This window comes from Balearica regulorum, chromosome 8, assembly GCF_011004875.1.
Source record: "Balearica regulorum gibbericeps isolate bBalReg1 chromosome 8, bBalReg1.pri, whole genome shotgun sequence".
Classification (NCBI taxonomy): domain Eukaryota; kingdom Metazoa; phylum Chordata; class Aves; order Gruiformes; family Gruidae; genus Balearica; species Balearica regulorum.
The window spans coordinates 3,074,133-3,095,538 of record NC_046191.1 but is presented as its reverse complement, the minus strand read 5'-3'; the positions used below and the strand labels follow the sequence as shown (position 1 = coordinate 3,095,538).

General features: G+C 36.8%; 1 protein-coding gene across 3 annotated transcripts in view; it reads left to right on the top strand.

Moving 5' to 3' along the window:
- The window catches only part of EFCAB7 (EF-hand calcium binding domain 7), a 28,529-nt gene extending 8,646 nt beyond the window's left edge, over positions 1-19,883 (top strand). For 2 of the 3 annotated variants that reach the window (XM_075759223.1, XM_010309451.2), the window contains 11 exons: positions 1,355-1,441; positions 1,803-1,998; positions 3,094-3,218; positions 8,942-9,083; positions 9,661-9,770; positions 10,778-10,935; positions 11,139-11,272; positions 13,070-13,218; positions 15,085-15,294; positions 17,892-17,999; positions 19,087-19,883. In XM_075759223.1, coding sequence (XP_075615338.1) covers positions 1,355-1,441; positions 1,803-1,998; positions 3,094-3,218; positions 8,942-9,083; positions 9,661-9,770; positions 10,778-10,935; positions 11,139-11,272; positions 13,070-13,218; positions 15,085-15,294; positions 17,892-17,999; positions 19,087-19,161 — 1,494 coding nt within the window. In that variant the 3' untranslated portion in view covers positions 19,162-19,883. The remainder of the gene's footprint in view (positions 1-1,354; positions 1,442-1,802; positions 1,999-3,093; positions 3,219-8,941; positions 9,084-9,660; positions 9,771-10,777; positions 10,936-11,138; positions 11,273-13,069; positions 13,219-15,084; positions 15,295-17,891; positions 18,000-19,086) is intronic. The other variant, XM_075759224.1, reaches the window with a different exon arrangement.
- Positions 19,884-21,406: the final 1,523 nt, after the last annotated feature.

The following is a 21,406-nucleotide window of genomic DNA, read 5'->3' as shown; positions in this document are numbered from 1 at the left end:
TAGATGTACATCACAGATAATTACAATGATTTTCTTTCTCTGTTCTGTCAAGTTTTTTGCTATGTACAGCCAAAAAATCCTCCTTCATCGTAAAATCCAATCATCTTGTACAACACAAACACTAGGGAGCAGTAACAACTAAAAATGGACTAGTGGTAGAATTCTAGTGGAGTGCTCCAAAACTGAGAATAAAACAATTTTAAGGAAATATAGGGGAGAGTGAACTGGGACAGAAGGAACAAACAATTTACATAGTGTATTTGTTGTGGTTGACTCAATAAAAACTGTTTGTTTACTTCAAACATTGTGGCAGAACCTTCAGTCCTCAGTCTGTATGAACAAAAATATACAGTTGCAACAGTAAGCAAATATTATTTATGTAATGGAAGATAGAAGTAGCAGATGTTGCGTGCTACTGCAGTTATGCCATGAAGAGCTATAAACTCTGTATTGTTACATAAAGTCAGGGCACTGCTTTATGTAGACCCAGACTGAAGAACTTACTAGATGTGCCTGCAGTAGCAACGGGTGCTGTTCAAAGAGGGGAGGAACAGAATTTGATTTGTTGCAATCCACTATGGCTCCGGGATCATGTGTCCACATCACATCTTTACCAACAATGAAGATCATCTATAGTTGAAAAGTGATGTGAAGTAGATTTCTGTACAGCAATTGCATACTGCTGTGTGATTGCAACCAGCCCTGTGAAATTGTGTAGAGAAGATTGCTGGAGGACCTTGTGGAAGACATACTTTCTTTGAGAGATGCACCTTGCGTTCACTTTGCAAGTGGGGCACTCGAGATGGTATTCTGACATGCAACTTCAGACTTGGTTCCAAAAGGACAGAAATTGCTTTGGCTTCACACTAATGATTCCAAGTAGAGATGATTCCATGCCTAGAATAACCCTTCTGGTGAACTAAATTGCAGATGTAGACTGGCCTGTAGTAAGTATAATAGGATAGCTCAAGTAAATAAGTGAAACTAACTATTACGAAGTTAGCTCTTGGTTGTTAGCATGCTACAGTGTAAGTAAGAATGACTGAGAGCTGAGATTCCCCAGTTTATGGAAGATTTTCTGAAATCGATATAAGTGTCACTTACAGTAGGTTTCCAGAAGACACCACAAAATTGCATAAACTGATGCAATTCGTCTGTTCGGTATTTAGTATCATTGTAGGGACATTATTTTTTACAGTGTTGACCTCTACTTTGATGATTCAAATCAAAATCCATTTAAATGTATTGCAATGTAAGATTCCATGAAAGGGTATTAGAAGAATCTTTCTTTGTGTTTTTATTAAATGTGTGCTGAACAGCATTCTTGATTAGGAACCCAAACTTTTTATTGCAGAGAGGTGAAAAAATGACTCGGGATGAAGTGAGTGCCATTATTAAACAAGCTGATTTTAACTGCAGTGGCAAACTTGACTACAACAAGGTATGGCAAACAGAATGGTACTCTTTGCTCTTGTATTATTGACTTGGCGTTATCAACAGTATTAGCATCATCAAATGGAATACGTACCATCTCCATGTGTTGGTCCGTTGATGACCTTGCCCCAGCCCTCCCCAACTGCCTGTGTACCGGAACGTGGGCTGGAGTATATTTCTGTTTCATTCACTTTATCTGGCTACTATCCTTGAAAAGGTCACTTCCTGCAAGTGAACTTAATGTTGTGCTTTAGGAGAAAATGCATTGCATCTACTGACCTGTCCTTTCCTTACTAATGTTACATTTTAATCCTTAAAGCTGTGAGAAAGAATGTTTCACTTAGTGGATTACTTTTCTTTGTCTAAAGTTTTGTGACTTATACATAACAACCAATGAGCAGTGCTGCAAGACTGCACGGGAGAAACTGGAAGTTGATAGTCGATTGAGGCAACAGCAGTTTGGAAGTCAAGCCGAAACTTCCTCTGAAGGGATCACACTGCCAGTGTTGAAACCATCACCAAGAATCTTGAGGAAAACTGATCACAAACTAGCACCAACAAAAGGTAGGACTTTTCCGACTAGGAGTTTTCATTCTGTTGGAGATCATGCTCTGGGTCAATGAATAGTTGAGTATTTGTTTAATTTTTCTCAGATTAGTGAGGATGGTATTGACTAATACTAATTTCCACTGTGGCAATCACATAAATGTCTCGGTAGAGTATCTGATCCCTATATTCAAATGGATTTTGGCTGCATCTATGATCTGAAGCTGTCAAATTCTTATGGGTGAATTTCGTTGACTCTCATGTGATGCAGTCCAAAGGAAAGAGAGAAAATGAATGTTCAGATGTTGCAACATAGGCAAGTTATTTATTTTGTTCCCCGATCAGAGATGAAACCTTAAGCATTTATCAATAAGCAGTCTGTTTGTTTCAATTATTGAGGCCACTTTTCAAGCACAATCAATATGAGAGTTTAATGTTCTTCCTGAAGTTACAAAGATACTTAGGAACCTTCCCAAACTGGAAAAAGATCACAGGCTAACAGACTGCAGAGGTACCATGTATGAAATATTTGCGTGTAGTGTGCACTCTTTGCTTCGAGTTGCTTCGCTTCTAGGCAATACTGAAGAGGTGCAAAAATGACAGAACAGTGACAGACTGAGTTTATGTAGCTAAATCAACTATTGTACCAGCAAAGTTGCCCCAACATAAGGAACCCAAAATTAAAGGCTTGGAAGTGATTGCATTGGGCAGCTGTGCATAAGTGATGTGCTATCTGGCAAGGAAACTACATTGTCCTGAAAAGAAAGAACTTTAAATTAGAAGCAGGTTAAACCTATCCACTTAGGACAGATTTACCTTGATTTCAAGGTAAATGGAATCATGTAGCAACAATTTCTTGTCCTTCAAGCAGATTTGGTTCCAAGGTTCTGCCATTCGTATGCCTGTTCACCTGGGATGTACAGTCAGGGAAATAAAGATGTTTGGCTAGTGAATTATTACATTTTAAATAAGTATAAGGGAAGTCAGCTTATCTGATTGAAGTTTTCATCATCCAGTTTTTCTCTGTGTGCCTAAAAATGTGAGGCTTTATGATAAATAGCACTAGGAGTGGGTTGAAATAATGTAATTGTAACTAAATATCTATGTTTATAGGTGATAGCAGAACTCCTTCAAGACCTTCATCGTCTCAAAGTTGCAAAGCATCCCTTTCTACTACTGTCAGCATGGGTGCCAGTAGCAACAGAAACACAAAGCTAATTGAGCCAGACACGATGAAGGTATCCTGTAAGCTAGTCCTATCGAAATTATTCTGTTTTCCGCTAGGCACATATGTTATTGCATTTTAAATAAGAAACCGTTTTTCTCTGATTTTTAGCTTATGTTTTATTAATAGTTTGTCAAGGGCAGCTATAAACTACTGAGAGGTTTCTTCATACATGTTATTATTAACATTTTTATATACTGTTGGTTTTGCTGACATCTAGTTATTGAAAATAATTTTTCAGGTGTGAAGGTTTAATAGAACAAAGTGTGTTTTTTATAAATGAAACCACTGTTGGATAAAATGTTTAATGACTTTTTGAGAAATTTAAAATTTAATAATTTATTAGGTTGGTGAGAACTTTAAATGCTTAAGTAGTCTGAAAGATTGTGTATCATAAACCTTTATATGAAAGGTAATTGGAAATAAATAACAGATCTGTGAGCATATCCAGTTTGTTGGGCATTAATTTGTAAATACATGCTATAGCCTGAAAATATTGATTTTTTTTTTTTGTTAGACTAATATGTTCTATCAGTATTTTCTTTTAAATAAATCACTCATTCAATATAAATTCCTGTGGGAGAAAGACAACAAAGTCACTTTGCTAAGTCAATGTTTGTAGAGTGTTAATATTGATCTTTTTCCTTTGTTTTCCCTTTCTTGACTGAACCTTTACTAGTTTTCTTTCAACAGAAAATAATAGCTGTAGAAATATAAAACATTAACTGGAAACTGCTAGGATACATTAAAAATGTGCACCTTGAGACTCCTGTATAAAAGGGAAAAAATGGTTATGACCACATAGTGTAACTGCTGCTAGAAAACTGAACTGATTGTTCTCATGAGTTACATTTTTGTTTCAAATAACAACTCTGTATTTGTTATTGAACTCTGAAGTCCTTTATATCTTCGACATTGCTATACAGTGACATTTGTTCTATATTAAAATTTAAAAACATAATCTCAAAGGAATTTTTTGCAGTCTGTTTAGGTATCTGGACCTCCATGCAATTTAACCTGCAATTTCACCTTGTTCAAACATGATATGTAGTATATAAAACCATTGCACAGTTTCCTGATATTGGATTCTTCTTTCTTTGTACAAGCCAGTAAGAACTGATTGAAAAAAACCAGCTGCAGATATCGATTACTATTGATTAGCATCACATAAAAACTGAAATCAGTCAATAAACATGAGAAGGTGCAAGTAGAACTACTAATTTTTTTTAAGCCTAACTATTAAGGGCACAATGCAAACTCTGTCAAAAATAATGAATACATACACAGTGATTCATTTGGGCTGCAGATCAGAATCTAGCACCCCATGATTTTTCTTATTTATCTTCTCTTTGGAATTTTAAATTTTTTTTTCTGCAGTTCACCTGTCTTTTTGGGACAGTAAGAAAATATTGCCATCATGAAGTTGGACCAATGCCAACTTTAAATTTCTGACAGAAGAAAACCGTGGAAGTCAAAACATGGTGAATAGCTAAATTTAAAAACCCTTAGAAAACATGGAACGTGTTCATAGTACATTCTTCCATGTGTTTTTTTTTGTCTGTGGAATTTTGTGACATGTTCAAAGCCATGTAAATAACTTCGGGGAGAAAAAAAATGGTCAGTTACAGAAGTGCTACAGATGTGCATAACCAACATGGTGACCTGTTGGGCTTCAACTGAAGTTGAATCACAATTAATTAAAACATGGCTAATGGAGATCTTAAATTTCTGCAAAATACCCTTCTTGTTGGTCTTAGTCAAGATTGAAGGACATGAACAAAAAAAGAAAGCAATATATCATGTTCTAAAATCTTCTCTCTGCAATGGGTAGCTAAATTATCCCTGCGAAGGATTCTCTCCTTTGCATTCTGCTCTACTGATGTCAGTGGAAGACCTGTACACACAGTGGGTAGCAAAAGATATACCTGAGACAAGTCTTTTTTCCCCAAAGAAACAGTTACATGGTCCCACTTGTGTCCATGAAGTAGCCTCATGCAGTTGAACTACAAGCTTTTTTCTGTGCATATGGAACAGGTTTGTACAAGACAAAGTACTGAACTGAAGCTCTTTGCTTTAATTGTAGGAACAATTCCTCTCACAAACATTGCTTTTTATTTGGAATTATGCACGAGTGTGTGGAAAATTTCAATAGTAACTAAATTGCAATAGCAGTGGAATGTGTGATTTGGGCAGTGACCAGCACTGGCAGCAGCAGGTAGTCCCTAACACTTCTTCATGATTAACATTTCTAATACAAATATTTCCCACTATGTCAGCTATTATTTGACAGCTTTTGTTATGCTCTGAAGTGACATACTAAAATCAAAACAGAAAACAATCTTTTAGCTTCCCACATTTACCTACCTGTTTGTAATTTGACATGGATAATTTAGAGAATATAGCACCACCTTACGCTCTCTGCAAGAATAACAGTTTAGTATTTGATTCCCAAAGCATGGTCAAACTTTTGCTTACTGTTGCTCACATCTTAACCTAGACATGGTTTCTTGAGATATTTTCCCTGTGTTCTTGGATTGTTTGATGTCCCTGTTGTAACAATGTCTGTCTGAATGCAAAACTGCAAAAAAAGGTAGTCTTTCATCTGAAATAACAGCCAGAAAAATGGAAGGTGAACAAACAGGACAATGCTACTCTCCATCTGTGAGATGATGGTATGAAGACCACTGCCATAGTGAGAAAGGGAGAGTAGGATGTAGTTGTTAGAGTAATTTTTGTACATGAAAGTTGTCACCAGACCTTTTTGAATAGTTATAGCACAGCTGGACTGCTGTTTAAATTATGTTTTATGTCTCAGAACAGATACGTTGCTTCATTAGCAGACTTTTTGACTTTGATCTTTTTGAAATGTCATTAATTTTTCAAACAGTTTTGTAAGGTATTAGGCTTAGAGACTAAGTGAGCTAACAACCAGTTACCTCAGCTGTGTCAAGTTTTAAGGAAAAATCTCAACCTACTACATACGGACTTAAAATGAAGTTAGGAGTCATACAAGTATTGCAATAAACAGAGAATGGAATAGTACTAGAATGATTTAACAGAAAAAACCCTACATATTTGAATTCTAGCACTGGTTTATGTTGACTCTAATGTTAATATCAACTCCCATTATCCACTTGTTTGACTGAGAGAACCCTATCTCTTGCTTAACATTTAACTCTCACCATTAAGCCCCAGTAACTTTTGTCTCTGACTTCTTTGCTAATTATTCTTTGTGATTGGACCTCTTTTGCTTATCCTGTCACTAGAAATCTATAGTCTCTTTGATAAAATCAGTATAAAATTTTTAGATGACCTTGTTAATTAGGTCTGTACCACTATGTAAAAGGTAGCCAGGGACTAATCTCTGACTCTGTGGACCAGGTATCACAGGCAGCTTCATGTCCACAAGACTTAGGCCTAGCACCCTCTCAGGCAGATTGTGTCCACTTTAAATGGCACTTGGCTTGCTTTTTTTTCCTAGAACCCACATGGCAGTGGTGTGGGTTTTAGAAATTATATTTTCCGATGCCATTCATAACCTTATGTCTCTTCATCCCAACCAAGAGTGCATGTTACAAGCCATGGGGTAGGTCACGGCATGGAGTGTGCAAGGTTGTAAAACCTGATGGGATGATGTTGACTGTGTAGGTCACAGAAAGCCACATCCAGTGTAGTTACATCAATATTCCTTTTTGAAAGTGGTGCCTGAAGTGAAAAATACTTTGAACGCATTTTCTTGAAGAGCGCTAGTTGTTGTCATCTGAAACAGAGCCATGGAATGAGCTAACAGCTAAGCAGTATGGATGATGGGGTGTTGAATGCTTCACCTTGCTTCTTGCCATCCTTTATTTCATGGTGTAGATGTACCTGGTGAGATGAGATTGTTGTTCCTCTAACAGCATGCTGTTTCCTCTGCGTCTCTGATGGCAGAGAAGATGGGTTTCCACAAAGGTCCCAGATCCAGTATGTTACCTTAACTGGAAAAGTTATGGGAGGGGAGGGACTTGGATATTAGTTTTCATCAGAGATTGGATGTCCCACTTTCTTTTATATAGCTTAATTGATCTTTGTGGTTTTGATAGCTTGTGCTCTGAAGAAGTGTGTTTACTTTTAAGTCTCTTAGAAGTTCTTTAGCAAAGTCTGAATTTTCTTTAAAAATCCCAAACCTCCAAAGAACAGCACAAAGTGAGTTGCAAAGAATATAGTATTTGTACTTAAAAGTACTCCATATTGTCAGCTGTATGCAAATATAATCAGCAGAATTTGACATCTAAAATTGGTATGATGCATTATGCTACCAGAACTATTGGGGTACTCAGGATGAAATAGTTGTTGCTTTTAGATGAACATCTTGGATAGGACAGGGTAGTCTTACCATAATAAGAAGTAATTTGAGATTAAGATAGTTTCCAGGTATGTAAAATTTGGAATCCTCAGTATTTATACACATTAATGTTTTGAGGATGATATATTTTTATTCCTTTAGTGTGAAGATTCTTTTCATAGCTGAGTTTATGCTATTTGGGTGAAACTGATAAAATAAGAGTGATTCGGAGGCAGAGAGATAGTACTAGATTCTGCAGTCTTTCTATGCCAATGCAGCTGGTGGGTTTGCTCACACTACATCTGTCTTTGTTTTGATTAATCTGTAAACGTTCTTAAAGCACAAAGGAGCATAATGAAGATGAATTTGGTAATGTTTGAATGAGAAATGTTAAGCATAGAGGAGTTGATCCTGATCCCACAGAAATCAGTGGCAAAACTATGGCACAGGACTGAAGGCTTTTAAATCCATGAGTCCTCAAGTAAATTATATTCTTAAGAAATGTAGAGCTCTGAATAGAGAAATCTAAATTCAGGATCAGAGCTGTGCGTATTAAGTGTGATACTTGGCCTTCTCGGTCTACGTGCACCAGCAAAGTCCAGTTCTTGCCTGACACCTTTAGGTCATTGACTGTAAGGTACCATCAGCTGAGTGCGAATGCACTGGTTCTTTAAGAGGAGAAATGAAATGTGGCACTCAAATCAAGAATGTCTTCTGTTCCTCAAGGCATACAATATGTCTAGAAGGACTTTATTTTTCTTTTGCTAAAGAAATATCTTTCACATGATACTTGAAATTGAAAATTGAGACCTGCTGTTTAAAAAAACACCAACACGTAGCTTTTAGCATCTCAGCAAAATCATGGCTTCTCTAGAAACCATATTATTCACAAACACAGCAGTTCTCAGTTTATGTCTTTCCATTACCTTTGACAGAAGTCAAGAAGAATCACTGAATTTGATCAGTACTTGTGTTTGTGATTTGTGTCAGCAAATAACTCCTCATTGTTCAGCTAATCAATTAGGTTCTTTTCTTGATTGGCCTGATGGAACCTATGTAGAAAAATTTCAATGTTTCAGTGGTAAATCACACGGTTCAGACAATTTAATGAATTCAGTTTGATTCTTCATGGCAATTCAAATTTCATTTCAGCCACTTGAGCATTGCGATAATCTGTATGTTTTTCAAGTATTTTCACAAGTGAAGCAATGTTACTAACTGCTCTGCAAAAATTGACTACAAAAAGAACTATTTGAGAAAATTAATTTTAAAAAAAGGTAGATGATCAGTGCTGTATCTTGTGGTGTATTTTATGCAGAATTTATTAAATCATCAAATTAATATATTTCAGAGAAGGTGCTTTTATCTTGATCAAAAATTAAGGCAACTTCCAATATTTGCTTGATTTCCAGGAATGGCAATGTGCACAATCCAAAGGATGCTTCTACTTAGAAGAAGATGGTGAAATCATTAGTCACAAGTACAAGTTGCACTTACCTCAAAGGTCTACAGTATGCATTACCATTAAGCCTTTAAACGTTCGTCAGGTAGAAGGTAAGTGTATTTGTATTTCTTTGGAGAATTTTCCTCTATTAAAAATATTTTCTCTTCTCCTGCTGATACATCTGTCCCTTTCTCACTTGCAATACTTTGCAATATAGCAATACTTTTCTCTGTTGACAGACTCCTATTAAAAATATAACTTAACTTGTCACACCATATTTTCTGCTTAGTCATTTTGTGCTCACTGCCTGGGCAATGAAAATCAGCTTAAGTCCATTATCTTTCTCTTTAGTCAGCCAACTCCTTAGATTATTTTTGGCCATAGATTTGTGAAGTTTCTTGTTTCAAAATTCCAATCTTAGCACTATTTGCAGTGCTAAAAGGTTTTAATATTAGAACTAGTAATAGCAATCATCATCTGTAAGACAATCACAAGACTTGGAACAATTTATCTGATCGGCCTATATAGGAAGGAAGTCCTGATTGCATATAATGGATTCTTTTTTTCCATCTTACGTTAACAGGGATCAGTATTATAAATACCATGGAAATACTTACTTTGGGGTTCAAAAAAGCACAATTTTCTCCCATTATTAAGCATTTGTGTTGGGAATGTTTTTCTTTTTAGGAAAATCTTGTCATTGCTTGTCAGTGGATACAGCTTTGTATATTCTGAAGGAAAATGAAACCCAAGAAAATCTACAGCTTGTGAGCTTTACTGAACAACAAAACAAAGAGGTTAGATATTTCTGTTGTATTCCTGTTTTAATTGTTAAATCTTTAGTGTATGTGTTAATGCTGCATGGGTGAGTTCCCATGTGTTTGAAAGGAATTCAAACTGCACCTAATCAGACTAGAGGAGAGAACACCACTTGTTCTGTGCATGTTCTCTTTCAAAATTGACAGAACTTGTGTGAGTTAAGTTAATGCTCTCTTAGTTATGCCCTTTGGATGGGTCAAATTGCAAGCTACTCATACGGAAATTTAACGAAATTCCTGGGAGGACCATACTATCATGCGGTGTGTTGGCAAGTGTTGCTGAGTATTGCTGACCTGCTGGTAATCTGTATCTGCTCTGTGGAAACTCACTTGTATTTCTGCATCTTCAAAACCAAAAATTCAAAGTTAATATTTGTTAAAATTTCCTTTAATTTTCTTTCTGCTTGCCATATATAGGATTTTGAACTTCACAGCGCACAGAATGTGCTTATCCTGTGGCAGAAGTAAGGGAGGAGAAACGGCAGCATTAAGTTACTTTCCCTTCCAAGCCACAGGGAACTTGGCTTGCTTCTTAAACCCTAATTCACTTGCGACTTTTTACATAGGAAGTTTTTGTTGCTAGTTTGAACAAAGCTGATAAATCAGGGAGGAAATGAAAAACTTGGTAGGTTTTGTCAGCCTGCTTCTGTCTGCTTTTGTTTTAACGTTCAACAATTAAAGCATGTTACAAATCTGAAAAATGGTAGGACTGCTATTAGACATTTCCAGTAATGACTATTCTCCCCGCATCTCTTATTCTGTATGTTTTTCTAACTTTTATCATAACTAAGAGATTCACTAGTTTTTGTGTCTTTAAAATGGCATCACACAGCATCTCACTGTAGACATGTTTTCTTTAAGGAAAGAACCTAGCTTTACCAGTGTTTTCAAGTAATGAATCACTTTTGTATGAATATTACTAGTAATAAAGAAAGGTGTCATTTGAGAAGTAACTTACAGGCTTGTCTGTCTTCCTTTAAGAGTAGATGTTTGGATGGAAAGGGGAGCTTGGATCGGGAGTTTACTGGCTACTCCCATTCACAACAGGCTGTAGGTTGAAGAAAGTAAAACCACAAATTACTGCAGAAGCAAAACTGGTGTATAGAGGTGAAGATGGAGAACTGGCTCTGACCAAAGAGTTCCGGTGAGTCATATTCCCAAATAGGCATGGTAACTATTGCAAAAGTGTATGCTCCAAATAACATCTAGATTCTTAAAAGCTGTATGTTACTAAAATACTGTTTGCATAGAATATTCTCAAATAGACTGAATAGTTATCGACAATATTATGAGACAGTAAAGGAACCAGAAGCATTAGGAAATAGTTTTGCCTTTTTCCTCTTTTAGAGCTGCTTTATTGGATATATTTGAAACAATTGATTTGGATGGAAATGGCCTTCTGAGTTTGGAGGAATACAATTTCTTTGAACTGAGAACTAGTGGTGAGAAATGCGATGAGGAAGCATGGGCTGTATGTAAGGGTAAGTTTATTACTGTGCTTGATACAACTAATTAGGGCTATCAATCTACTTGCAAGCTGTTGTTTATAGCATCCTACTATGTATATAGTATAGAAGAACTGAATATTTTGTAGGCTATACCAAGAACACGTGAAGTGTTGAGAGAGACATTTAATTAGTGTGTATACAATGCTTTAAAAATGGCATCTAGAGCTTATGATGATTGTTTAGAAAACGCCTACTGTAACTATATATTTTTTTCAGATGTAAGCAGTTTTTCATTAAAAATCTGTCTTTTGAAGGTTCACGTATGGTGTATCAGTTTGTCCATATTGTGCTATATGACAGCTGTGAGATTCTGAGACTTCTGTCAGTGAGAGGAGGAAGCTGACAGATAGTTCAGACTCTTTCAGCTGTGCTTTGGTTTCTGTCTGCTGATACATCTCCTCAATGTTAGGGGACATCTTGCCAGCTTGCAGGAGCAGTGTTGGGCCACAAATGTCAATTAAAAAAAAAAAAAAAGGAATTCTGTGGCATTGCTTTAAGCTTGCAAAGGCCTTGAGAATGCACATATTTACCTCATAACGGGGCTAGGAGAACACAACCGCCAGTGACTGTAGGCTGCTCTAATAATACAGCGCATGAAAGCAGTGGTTGCAAAGCATCAGCAGTTCAGCTGCAGTGAGTGAACAAACTGGAAATTTAGAAGCCATTGTATGAAAACTAGAAGTTTCTATAAGAAATATGTTTTTTTCTGCACTCATGTCTGACATGCCAATATGGCTTATCATTGTATGCTAGCCCATGTCATGTTTCATATAATTCCTTTGTAGGCAATGACACATTGCTTAATTTGGGCCAAAATACTTTAGATCTGGCAAGTCCTGCTAATTAATTTTCCCCAAAACACTCTAAGATATTGGACAAAAATACTTTCCTATATATGAGTTTCTTGTCCCTCTCCTGCCTGTGCATGCAGTTCCGCACTTTATGACTTTGTCGGTGTTATGCCTCTGTGCGCTTGTATTAGCATGAGTAGGAGCGGTGTATGTGTGTGTGAAGTGTGTAAGAGGAAAGAAGAGAATATGGTGAATGTTTTACCAGGTCATTAATCAGTTGAAGGGTTCAGACGAATATCATAAATCTTGACACCAAAGTTCAAACCATTTATTATAGCATCTGTACCCTTAGATAGATTTATTAAATTGGTAATCCCTTTTTAATAATATATAGTAAAGATTTAGCATTGTTATGAAGATGAGAAAACCATTTTTAAAAATCTCTGACACAAGGACATTTCAATTATGTGTTTGCTGACATTAGAATGGTCGATCTGTGATATTCTATCAAGAGAGGGGTGTTAGGATTAGTGGCATTTTATTGCTTTTTAGGAACTAAGTAAATCACTTCTATATCAAGGACCTCAAGCACTAAGGGTGCTGGCCCCAGCAGACTTTCATTTCCCATTCTTAATATATCCCATAGTGCAAATCTCAACGGCAACAAATACTGCTAGCAAAAAGAAAAAAGACGAATCAATATGGACTCTTTCTGTTTTGAAATCTCACCCTCTTTTGGGTTATACAAAGGGCCAGCTGTTTCCAGTCATTATCTCAAATCCACAGGGAAGCTCTGCAAAGAGCACATACCTGGTCAAGACCATTCTTTCCCAAATAATATTTGGAGAGCCTGAGGCTGCAAGATGGCTCCATCTTTTAAACCTTGTTAACATAACTGGGAGTTTGACTTTGGAAGGATAAGGGGTGTTTGTAGAGAGAACAGATGTTTAAGTGCTACCTTAAATTTCTTTTTAAACAGAGAATTTTGATATGAAGAAGAATGAACTAACAAGACAAGGATTTATGGATTTGAATCTCATGGAAGCCAATGACCGTGAAGGGGATCCTAGTGACCTTTGGGTCACTTTATTGTCTCTGGGCTACAATAAAGCATTAGAAATGACAGAGGTATGATAGCCGTATAGGAAGAATAACTGCTTCACATACAACTTGCTGCACATGTTTAATTGCAGTACTGTTTCTGTCTGTCATAAATTGATTTCAGCAGGTCAGTGATGCAGTCCAAACACTGTTAATACAAGGTTTACACTATGACTTTCAGTCATCATGGTATCCTGTTTCTTAGGATAATGCTGACATTGTTGAAGGAGGAAATTTGCCTTTTGCTTTAGAGAAAGCCAGTATTTTGTAGGGTTGTAGAGGAAGGAATCTTGGGTTATACCCATTGAAAGAATTCACGCACCTTGCTGGTGGGAAGTGATAAGAAGACAGTGGTGGTAAACTGTGACCTGTCAGCAAACCTACAAAATGCAGGACTTGCTCTGCTTAAAAAAGTCACTTTCCTGGCCCAAGAACACAACAGAAGTGGATAAGGAGAAGATAACATGATTCAGAATTCATAATTTTTCAGACAGCTATTTCTGTCGACTTTCACAACAGTGTCTGAAAGCGTTCAACATAAAATTTTAATGAAAGGGCTTCTGGTTGCACACTGGGTACTTGACAGGACCAAGGATTATTTCTCTGATGTTTCTGTGTGCTTATAGATTTTTTTTTTTACTTTTTTTTTTTCCAGAAACAGTATTGGTGCTGGTGTTAACAGTTCTCACTAAAGAAAGATAATATCTTTAATGAATAGAAAAGAAATTATGAAAAATTAAAGCAAACATTAAATATGCAGATAACTTCATAATTGAACTTTTCCAGGGAAAGCCGATTATTTTTTTGAGGGGGTCTTAATCTGATTATATTATTTCTTTAACTTTGGTTAAACTAAATTGGACCAGTTTAATCGCCGTATAAAAATACATGTGTGTGAAACAAATATACAGAACCAAAAATACTTATTATGGTAGACAGACTTCAGTTGTCTCTCAGTGAAAATATTGAGATCATGGTGAATGATTTCTTAATGAGTAGCACTTTCTCCTTTTCCTGCGAGTACAGTTAGCAGAGCAACTACAAAACTGTCTTTCTGCGTTTCAGACGCAAGAGGGAGCTATCCTCTAGGAAAGAAGAATTTTGGGGAGGTTTTTATCAAATTGGAAATTTCTTATAGGTATTTTGTGCCTTCTCCTGGCTGTGGTTTATGGCTGTAGTCTTTCCTTTCCAAAGGACAACATAGCTCTCCAAATGCTTTAGTTGTTCTTCTAAAAATGTATATCTATTTAACTTGTGTCTGTAACTTAACCCTTTAATTCCTCAATGTCAGGCGATTTCAGGGATTGATATTTCAGGAGCATTGAGCCTCTAACAAATTAAAGGCAGAACTGAGAAATCCTAGTGGATTCCAATAGCCATTTGAAAGAAACTGAGGTGCTATTACTGAGTCTAAGAAAATGCAAACTCCTGGTTGTTACATGTACTGATCTTAGCCAAGATGCTGTTAAGAGCAGAGTGCTTAATGCAACATTGCAGATATTTTAAATCTGTATGAAGTGGCACAAACAGCAAGAGTGTGACAGGTAAAGGAGAGAGGTTTATTTCAGACACTGAAATACATTCAGGCTTCATCTTAATTCCTGTATGTTTTGCTATCCAAGGAAGGGTTTGCTATGTTGGACCCAAATGTGCCAAACTGCATATCCAAGTGTACTGTGAATGGCATGAAAACATTCATTTGTACTGAGCTTTCATATGGTTTAAAAGATTGCCACAGCTCTCAGGTTTTGGATATTTAGTATTCAGTGACATACCTGTATTTGGATAATTCAACTTCAGAGCATATATGAAAATACTTAGGAGCTGTAGATAAAAATTGGAGCGGAAAAACTACAGATAAAGTGATGATAAAATTCCTTTTCTCCATTGCAGGCATGCCCCTTTGTCATTGACATCTATGCAGAAAAATGCAAACCGAGAATTAAAGCCATATATCTAGAGGCAGGCAGCTGGCAACTCAACAGGGCTATTTGCAAGTCTGTTGTTAATAAAGGAGAGGCCAAAGTAATGGATGGCTGTGAAAACATAATCATCTATACCTACAAAGCAGGCAGGAGAATCACTTCTGTTATTGAAAATAAGGTATGGCATGAGACTTCTGTAAGGTACTTTGTGTTAATTTCTATTATTATTGTTGTTCTTCCCTCCTTGCATCATTTTTGAGAATTACATGTTCTTTCTGATATCGTTTCTGTATCTAATCTAGTTCATTTAATATAATAATAAAAAAAAGTGCCTGATGTAAATCTCTTTTTGACATATGACTCAGACTTCAAAAAAGTCTGGATCAGTGCTCTTAGAAGGGACAGCTTATTATAATGAGGCCAGCAGTTTTTAATATCACATACAATCCAAATATTTGTTTGTGTTCACATTCCAATTTTTCAATATTTTGATAATTATTGGAGACATATTATGTTTGTAATACCAGAAAACAAATACTAAGAACAGGAAATAAAAATTACAGAAAGAGCAATGACTACAGCATTATTTAATCTTTTCAGTGTGTATAGGAAAGTAAAAGAGCAGTGATTTGCATTGATTGTGGTTTTAGAAGTTTATTATGGATGAATTGTTAACTGGCTAGTTTTACAGGTCTGCTTTATTACTAATCCAGGCTAAAATTGTAAATCCAAGCAAAAAGTGATTGGTGAGAAGCAGAGATTTTAAACCTTTTTGCGTAGATCCTAATGAATGTGCTGTTCATTCTCAGTTTAATTTATACCAGGAACTCTGAGTAAATAAATACAGTGCAGTAAAATGCTAAACTTAAGATGCTTTAAATCTTTAAAGATCACAGCAAGAAGTTTATTTTTAAATGGACAAACATGCAAAAGGGGGTGGGTTGGTGGACTAATATTAGGACTGAATGCTGAGGCTCCTTGGAACTACAGGTTTAGATCTGCACTTCGCCCTTTAGGGTAGATATACTGGAGTTATTTATATGTTTGGGGATATGTCAGAGAAGGAGATGAGGTCTGTACTGAGGCAACTGGATGCTGTCTGATTAAAATCACTGACCACTGCCATTTATACCATTTGGTTCCATAAATACCTCAGTTCTGCCTTAAAGCAAGTTGTTGCACTTCCCTGAAAATCTCATTAGAATTTGTAGACTGAAGGCTTTTTTGTATTGTGAATGCCTGGAAAGAAATAATAAAAATGCAGTTTTATTCATCTGTCTTCTAAGCTTCCCACAGTGCAAGCAGTCTGATTATATCTTCTGTTATTGTACTGATTATTTCAATGAAAATAACTGTTTCTTTGTTATTTCTGTAATTAAATTAAGGGAATGATAGTTCCTGAGGGATGCCATTTTAGTCTTGCATATGTATTTAATCACTGGGTAGAGAAAGGTGTCAGTCTTCTAACCTTCCCTAGTCAGGGTGTGAGCTGGGGAGATGAAAAGACCTTGCATACAAGCCTCAAATTTCTTAGGGACTAAGTACCAAGGCTATTGTCTGCTTGTTTATGTGCCAAAATAAATAGTTAATGAGGCACTTCCTGTCATCCAAAGCACAAACTTACTATAACGTATCCTCTGTGATAGGTAAATGTCTGTGACCTTGTTCCTGTTGCCATAAGCATCTCCCTGTATAGAGAATTCTTTTGTTTGCCTTTATCTCACTGCCATGTAGAAATGAGTACTTCACCAAAGGGATGCCAGAGCAGCTAGATCAAAGTAATAAGCAGCTTAACACTAGATTGTGTTTACACTTCTGCAACAAAACCATATTTCAAGAATTACCATATTTACACTCTGTCCACAAACCCTTTGTACTGTGAGCATCAGATATAGGGTTTTTTTTACCAGTCTATTAGTATCTTCTTTGCTGCGTAAGGCTGCTAGTGTAAAGTCACTGTGTTTCTATTCCATTTCTCAATACAGAGAGATTGTTGGATAGCACTGTCTAAGAACCAAACATTTCCCAGCATCTCTCTCAAATTGAGATTTATCTAGAGACAAGTGAATAGCTGGGTATGACAGTATGTCCTTAGGTCTTGTGTCTGAATATTGCCTGGGATAAACTGGTGGTTAAAGAATTTTATGTTACCCAAACTTTCAGTTTTGTATATTGAATCCTTCTTGAATAGCTTTAGCAAGAACATCTGTTCTCTAAGTGATTATACTCATATTGATTTTGTCAAATATTTTTTTTAAATTCCTATTAATGAAGCCTTCAGAAATGGCCTGTAGGGGATGTTGCAAATACAAAAATTGGGCAAGCATCCTGTGACGCTTCTCCAGATCACTGTCCTCACCTCTAGTGATTTGCAGTTCAAGTACTAGTTGAGACAGAAATATTTTCTTTGTACTTAAAATCTAATATGAATTTGTCCAGTCACCTTTTGAAAGTATGTAAGCTGTTAGAATCTTTAATGTTCTGTGGCAAATAGTTGTCTCACTACACGGTGTTCCCAAGTTGCATCTTCATAAGTGCTTCAGTTATTTCAAGGAGTCTTAAATGACTTTTGACAATGGATCTGGGCTCTGATGATGCCAAGGTACATTTGAAATTGTTACTCTTCAAAGAGAATAGACATCAGCATCCTTAAAAAGTTTCTATCCTATAAAACAGCAAAGTCAGAGGAAGTAAGGAATGTGTAGTTGTTACAATAAAGAGCAGCCACTTAACCATGAAGACTAATGGGTTCCTTCATGTTTTTTTCACTTGCAGTCTGAAAACAAAGTGATTATTCATGTCAACAATGAGCAGAGTAAGAACTGCCTCAGCAATAGGGGACTTCCTATTTTTGCTGTGGAAGTGGCACCAAAATCCATGATGGTAAGATTTTTATTCTTTAACCAACTTAAAATCTAAGCAAAATGAAAAAAATCATGTGGCATCTTTACAGTTTCCTTTAGCAGGTCTTCTGTCGTGGTAATGAGCATGTGGATAATGGCATCTTCATCACCAGTGCAGATCAGCTATAGTTCTTGATAATTCAAAGCTGAGCATGTACTTGATGTATCCACCTTTCCCTGTGCAGAATGCTGTAAAAGTCCATAGCTGTTCAGCTTTTCACGTGTGCCTGTTTGTTGTCCATTCAATACATGTACCATTTACTAATATTTTAATATTCTTTTCTAAGGCTGTATTTTCTTTTTTTTACTTAGCAAATTTTAATCAGATATATAGACGCCTGTGAGAAACAGACCAAGCATGTGCTAGTCAGAAACAAAAATACATGTCTTGCACTCTTTATGCACAGTGTGATTTGCAGGTGGCTAATTTTTGCTAAACTTGGCTTATGGATCATGTTTAGCCACAAGGCAATTTCATCTGCTGATCCCTATTCCACTGCTTTAGTGGTCTTTAGTGAAAATTCTAATGAGGGTTCTAAGGGATAGAATGAGACTGAAAATGCATTACAAATGCAGACGATATTTTTCTTCATTTATGAAGAAAATCCAGGTTTTATTATTCTAAAAGTATGGTCCCTTTCTTTAAAAGAAGAGGCATCCAAACTATTTTATATCTCACAGCTTTCTGGTGTGGATGCATTCAAACCCATTGTAAGCAGACACAGTCCCATGACATGGGCAGGGTTGGGGCCTATTCTGATATTGCTGCTGACACTTTAGCTATCTATAGCCTGATCCTGTAAGGTGTTTTATTAATTTTAATTTCAGCTTTATTCACTACAAACTGTAGGCTCAGTGCCCCTTCTGGTTATTTTGCTGTCATGCAATTAAATTTAATAGTAAGTTCTGAATACCAGCTCTCGTCATAGATGCTGAATGTTTGTCATTTAACGTTAGTGATACAAGTACTGAAACAGTTCATTTTGCTTACACAGCACTTTAGGTAACATACATGTGGTTCTTCAATAAACAACTGTTTTCACTTCTGTTTTCTCTCTTGTATACAGGTTTCTCAGCATGTGATGCCGCTGAACGAGCAGGAAGAATGGCTTTATAATTGTGTGCATTCCCTCTTACGTTAAACATTCTAGTTAGAGAGCTGCTTCTTGGTAGCATTCAGATTAAACCAGGAATTTTTTTGGCAACTTCTAGAGAATTTATAGTCTTGTCCTCCTCAAAAAGCTGGCATACATTTATACTTTGCTGAGTTTGATTTGTTAAAGCCAGTGAATCACCTAAGTACTTACTTATTTCTGGTATCATGCTTCTGTTAAGGGCTTTTAAGAAACATGTATAGTGATAGCTTAGGGACGGAGTAACTGTAAGTATATAAAATCCACTGGCAGAGTATTCATCACATACAGTCTAATGAAATACATCGGCACAAAAACATTGAGACACTATAATAATTAGTGCTGTTCAGTAATATAGCAGACAGTCATAATGTAATTGTGTTTTATAAAGGCTAGTTTCCAGAAATCTGCTCTTGTTTCCTGTAACATGTAACGTAGTGCCATCACATGCTGGGACTGCTTCACTGAAGAGAAATGTACTTTGTTAAATGGATCTGATGGATTCCTAATTCAACATTCCTGTGGTTTTGATGTGAGAAGTATAAAGGGGTGGGGTTCATGATTTTACTTTGCCACCTGATAAAGGATTTGGTTCTTTCCCTTTTTAAATTTTTTTTTTTTTGTTATTTGATGATAATACTCATCTCACACAGTTCTGAGTAATTACTGACTGGTTTTGTACTCTTTTATATAAAATAAAGTCTGCCTTTTTATATGTGATAAAGAAATAACATTATTTGAGGAAAATGAAAGTTTGTCTTGGGCTCTTGACTGTTAACAGCAATTAATTATTTCTAGGGTAGCTGAAATACAGAGACTGAAGTCCACCAAGCTTAGGCTGCAATAGCAATGAAAACCACCTTTGAGGTACTAAAAATATTCAGCCTATTACATTTTTCTGGTTCCTCTAAATATCTGTTAATGTGGAAAAAAAATGATGACCCTGGCCACTGGATGCTTGAAAAGTGTCTGAGTTTAAAATAGACATTAAATGTATGTGACCTCATCTGCAAGGGCAGCAAGTAGTCTTGAAAAGCTATATTTATCTACCAGCAACTCTTGTGCTCTGCTGTTACTCTGCTGTAACCATACACTGGGCAAGTAAATGTCAGTTACAAAATGAGAGCTCTGCTAGAGGCTGGCTGGGATTTACACGCTTCAGCAATTGGTGCTCAGGCAGGTTTACTGGTGATCTTTTAGGTTTGGGTTTTTTTTTTTTGGTCTTAGCAAGTACAGCAGATACTATTTTCATTTTCAGAATTGTCTAAAACTAGTAGAAGTTGTATTAAGAGGCCCCACAAATATTGGTAGTTTCTAGCAAACAAGACTGAGCTCTGTAAATGCTGCCTCAGGCAATGTGTGGGTCCATGAGAAGTTGCTAGCTACATCTCTAAGGAGGAGCTGGGAAATAAGGAGATGCTCTATGTGTACAGGAGACAGTACAAAGCAAGCACTCCATTATTTGCATTTCTTTTGTTTAGAAACTCAGTCTTGTAAGATGTGGCGGGAATCCACATGGTACTCTTTCTGCTTTTTAGGAAAGGAATGGTTTAAACTGAAAGAAGTATTTAGCTGAGAAATCATTGCACGTGACAAGACTTGCTTTTGCTGCAGGTAGGGTCTAGTTAAACATGACACAAAAAGACAGTGGAACTTTTTTTTCTTTGCTGATCCTCTTGCTGCTAGAAGAGTTTGATTAGCCAGTTTTTTAGGTGGGAACAGAGGCTAGCTCTCCATGGTAGGTTGTACCTTTCCTGCCCAGGAGGAAATGAGAACAGACATCTCACTTGTATCTGCAGAGTCTTTTCCAGTTTGCTCTAAGTCCATGTACCACCAAGGTAGAAAAACATTCCAGCTTCTCTTTTTAAGGCTGAACACAGGTGTCAGCTACTAGCCTGTTTTCTTCAGTGGGAGACACTTGGGAGAAAAAGGGTCTATAACAGCTGTAATCCAAATTTCTGGAATGTTATTTTTCTTTTGAGAACTAGAGCTATAATAACAAAATGCATCTTCTTTGTGGCTTTGCCAACACTGGCCTGCCCAAACCACCCTTCTGGGGGCATCGGCTGGGTCTCCTGCTTGTGTCGGGCAGTCACTCAAGGCCCATGAGGGCCCGTGGTGACATCCTGCTGCTGGCCACAGGGACACGGGGCCCAGCCCCTGCAAAGCGCCAGGCTGCGGAGGTGCTGGGTGCTGTGCAGACCACGCCAGGACCGAGCACCTCACTCCCCCTCTCCCCACGCAGCGCCCGGCA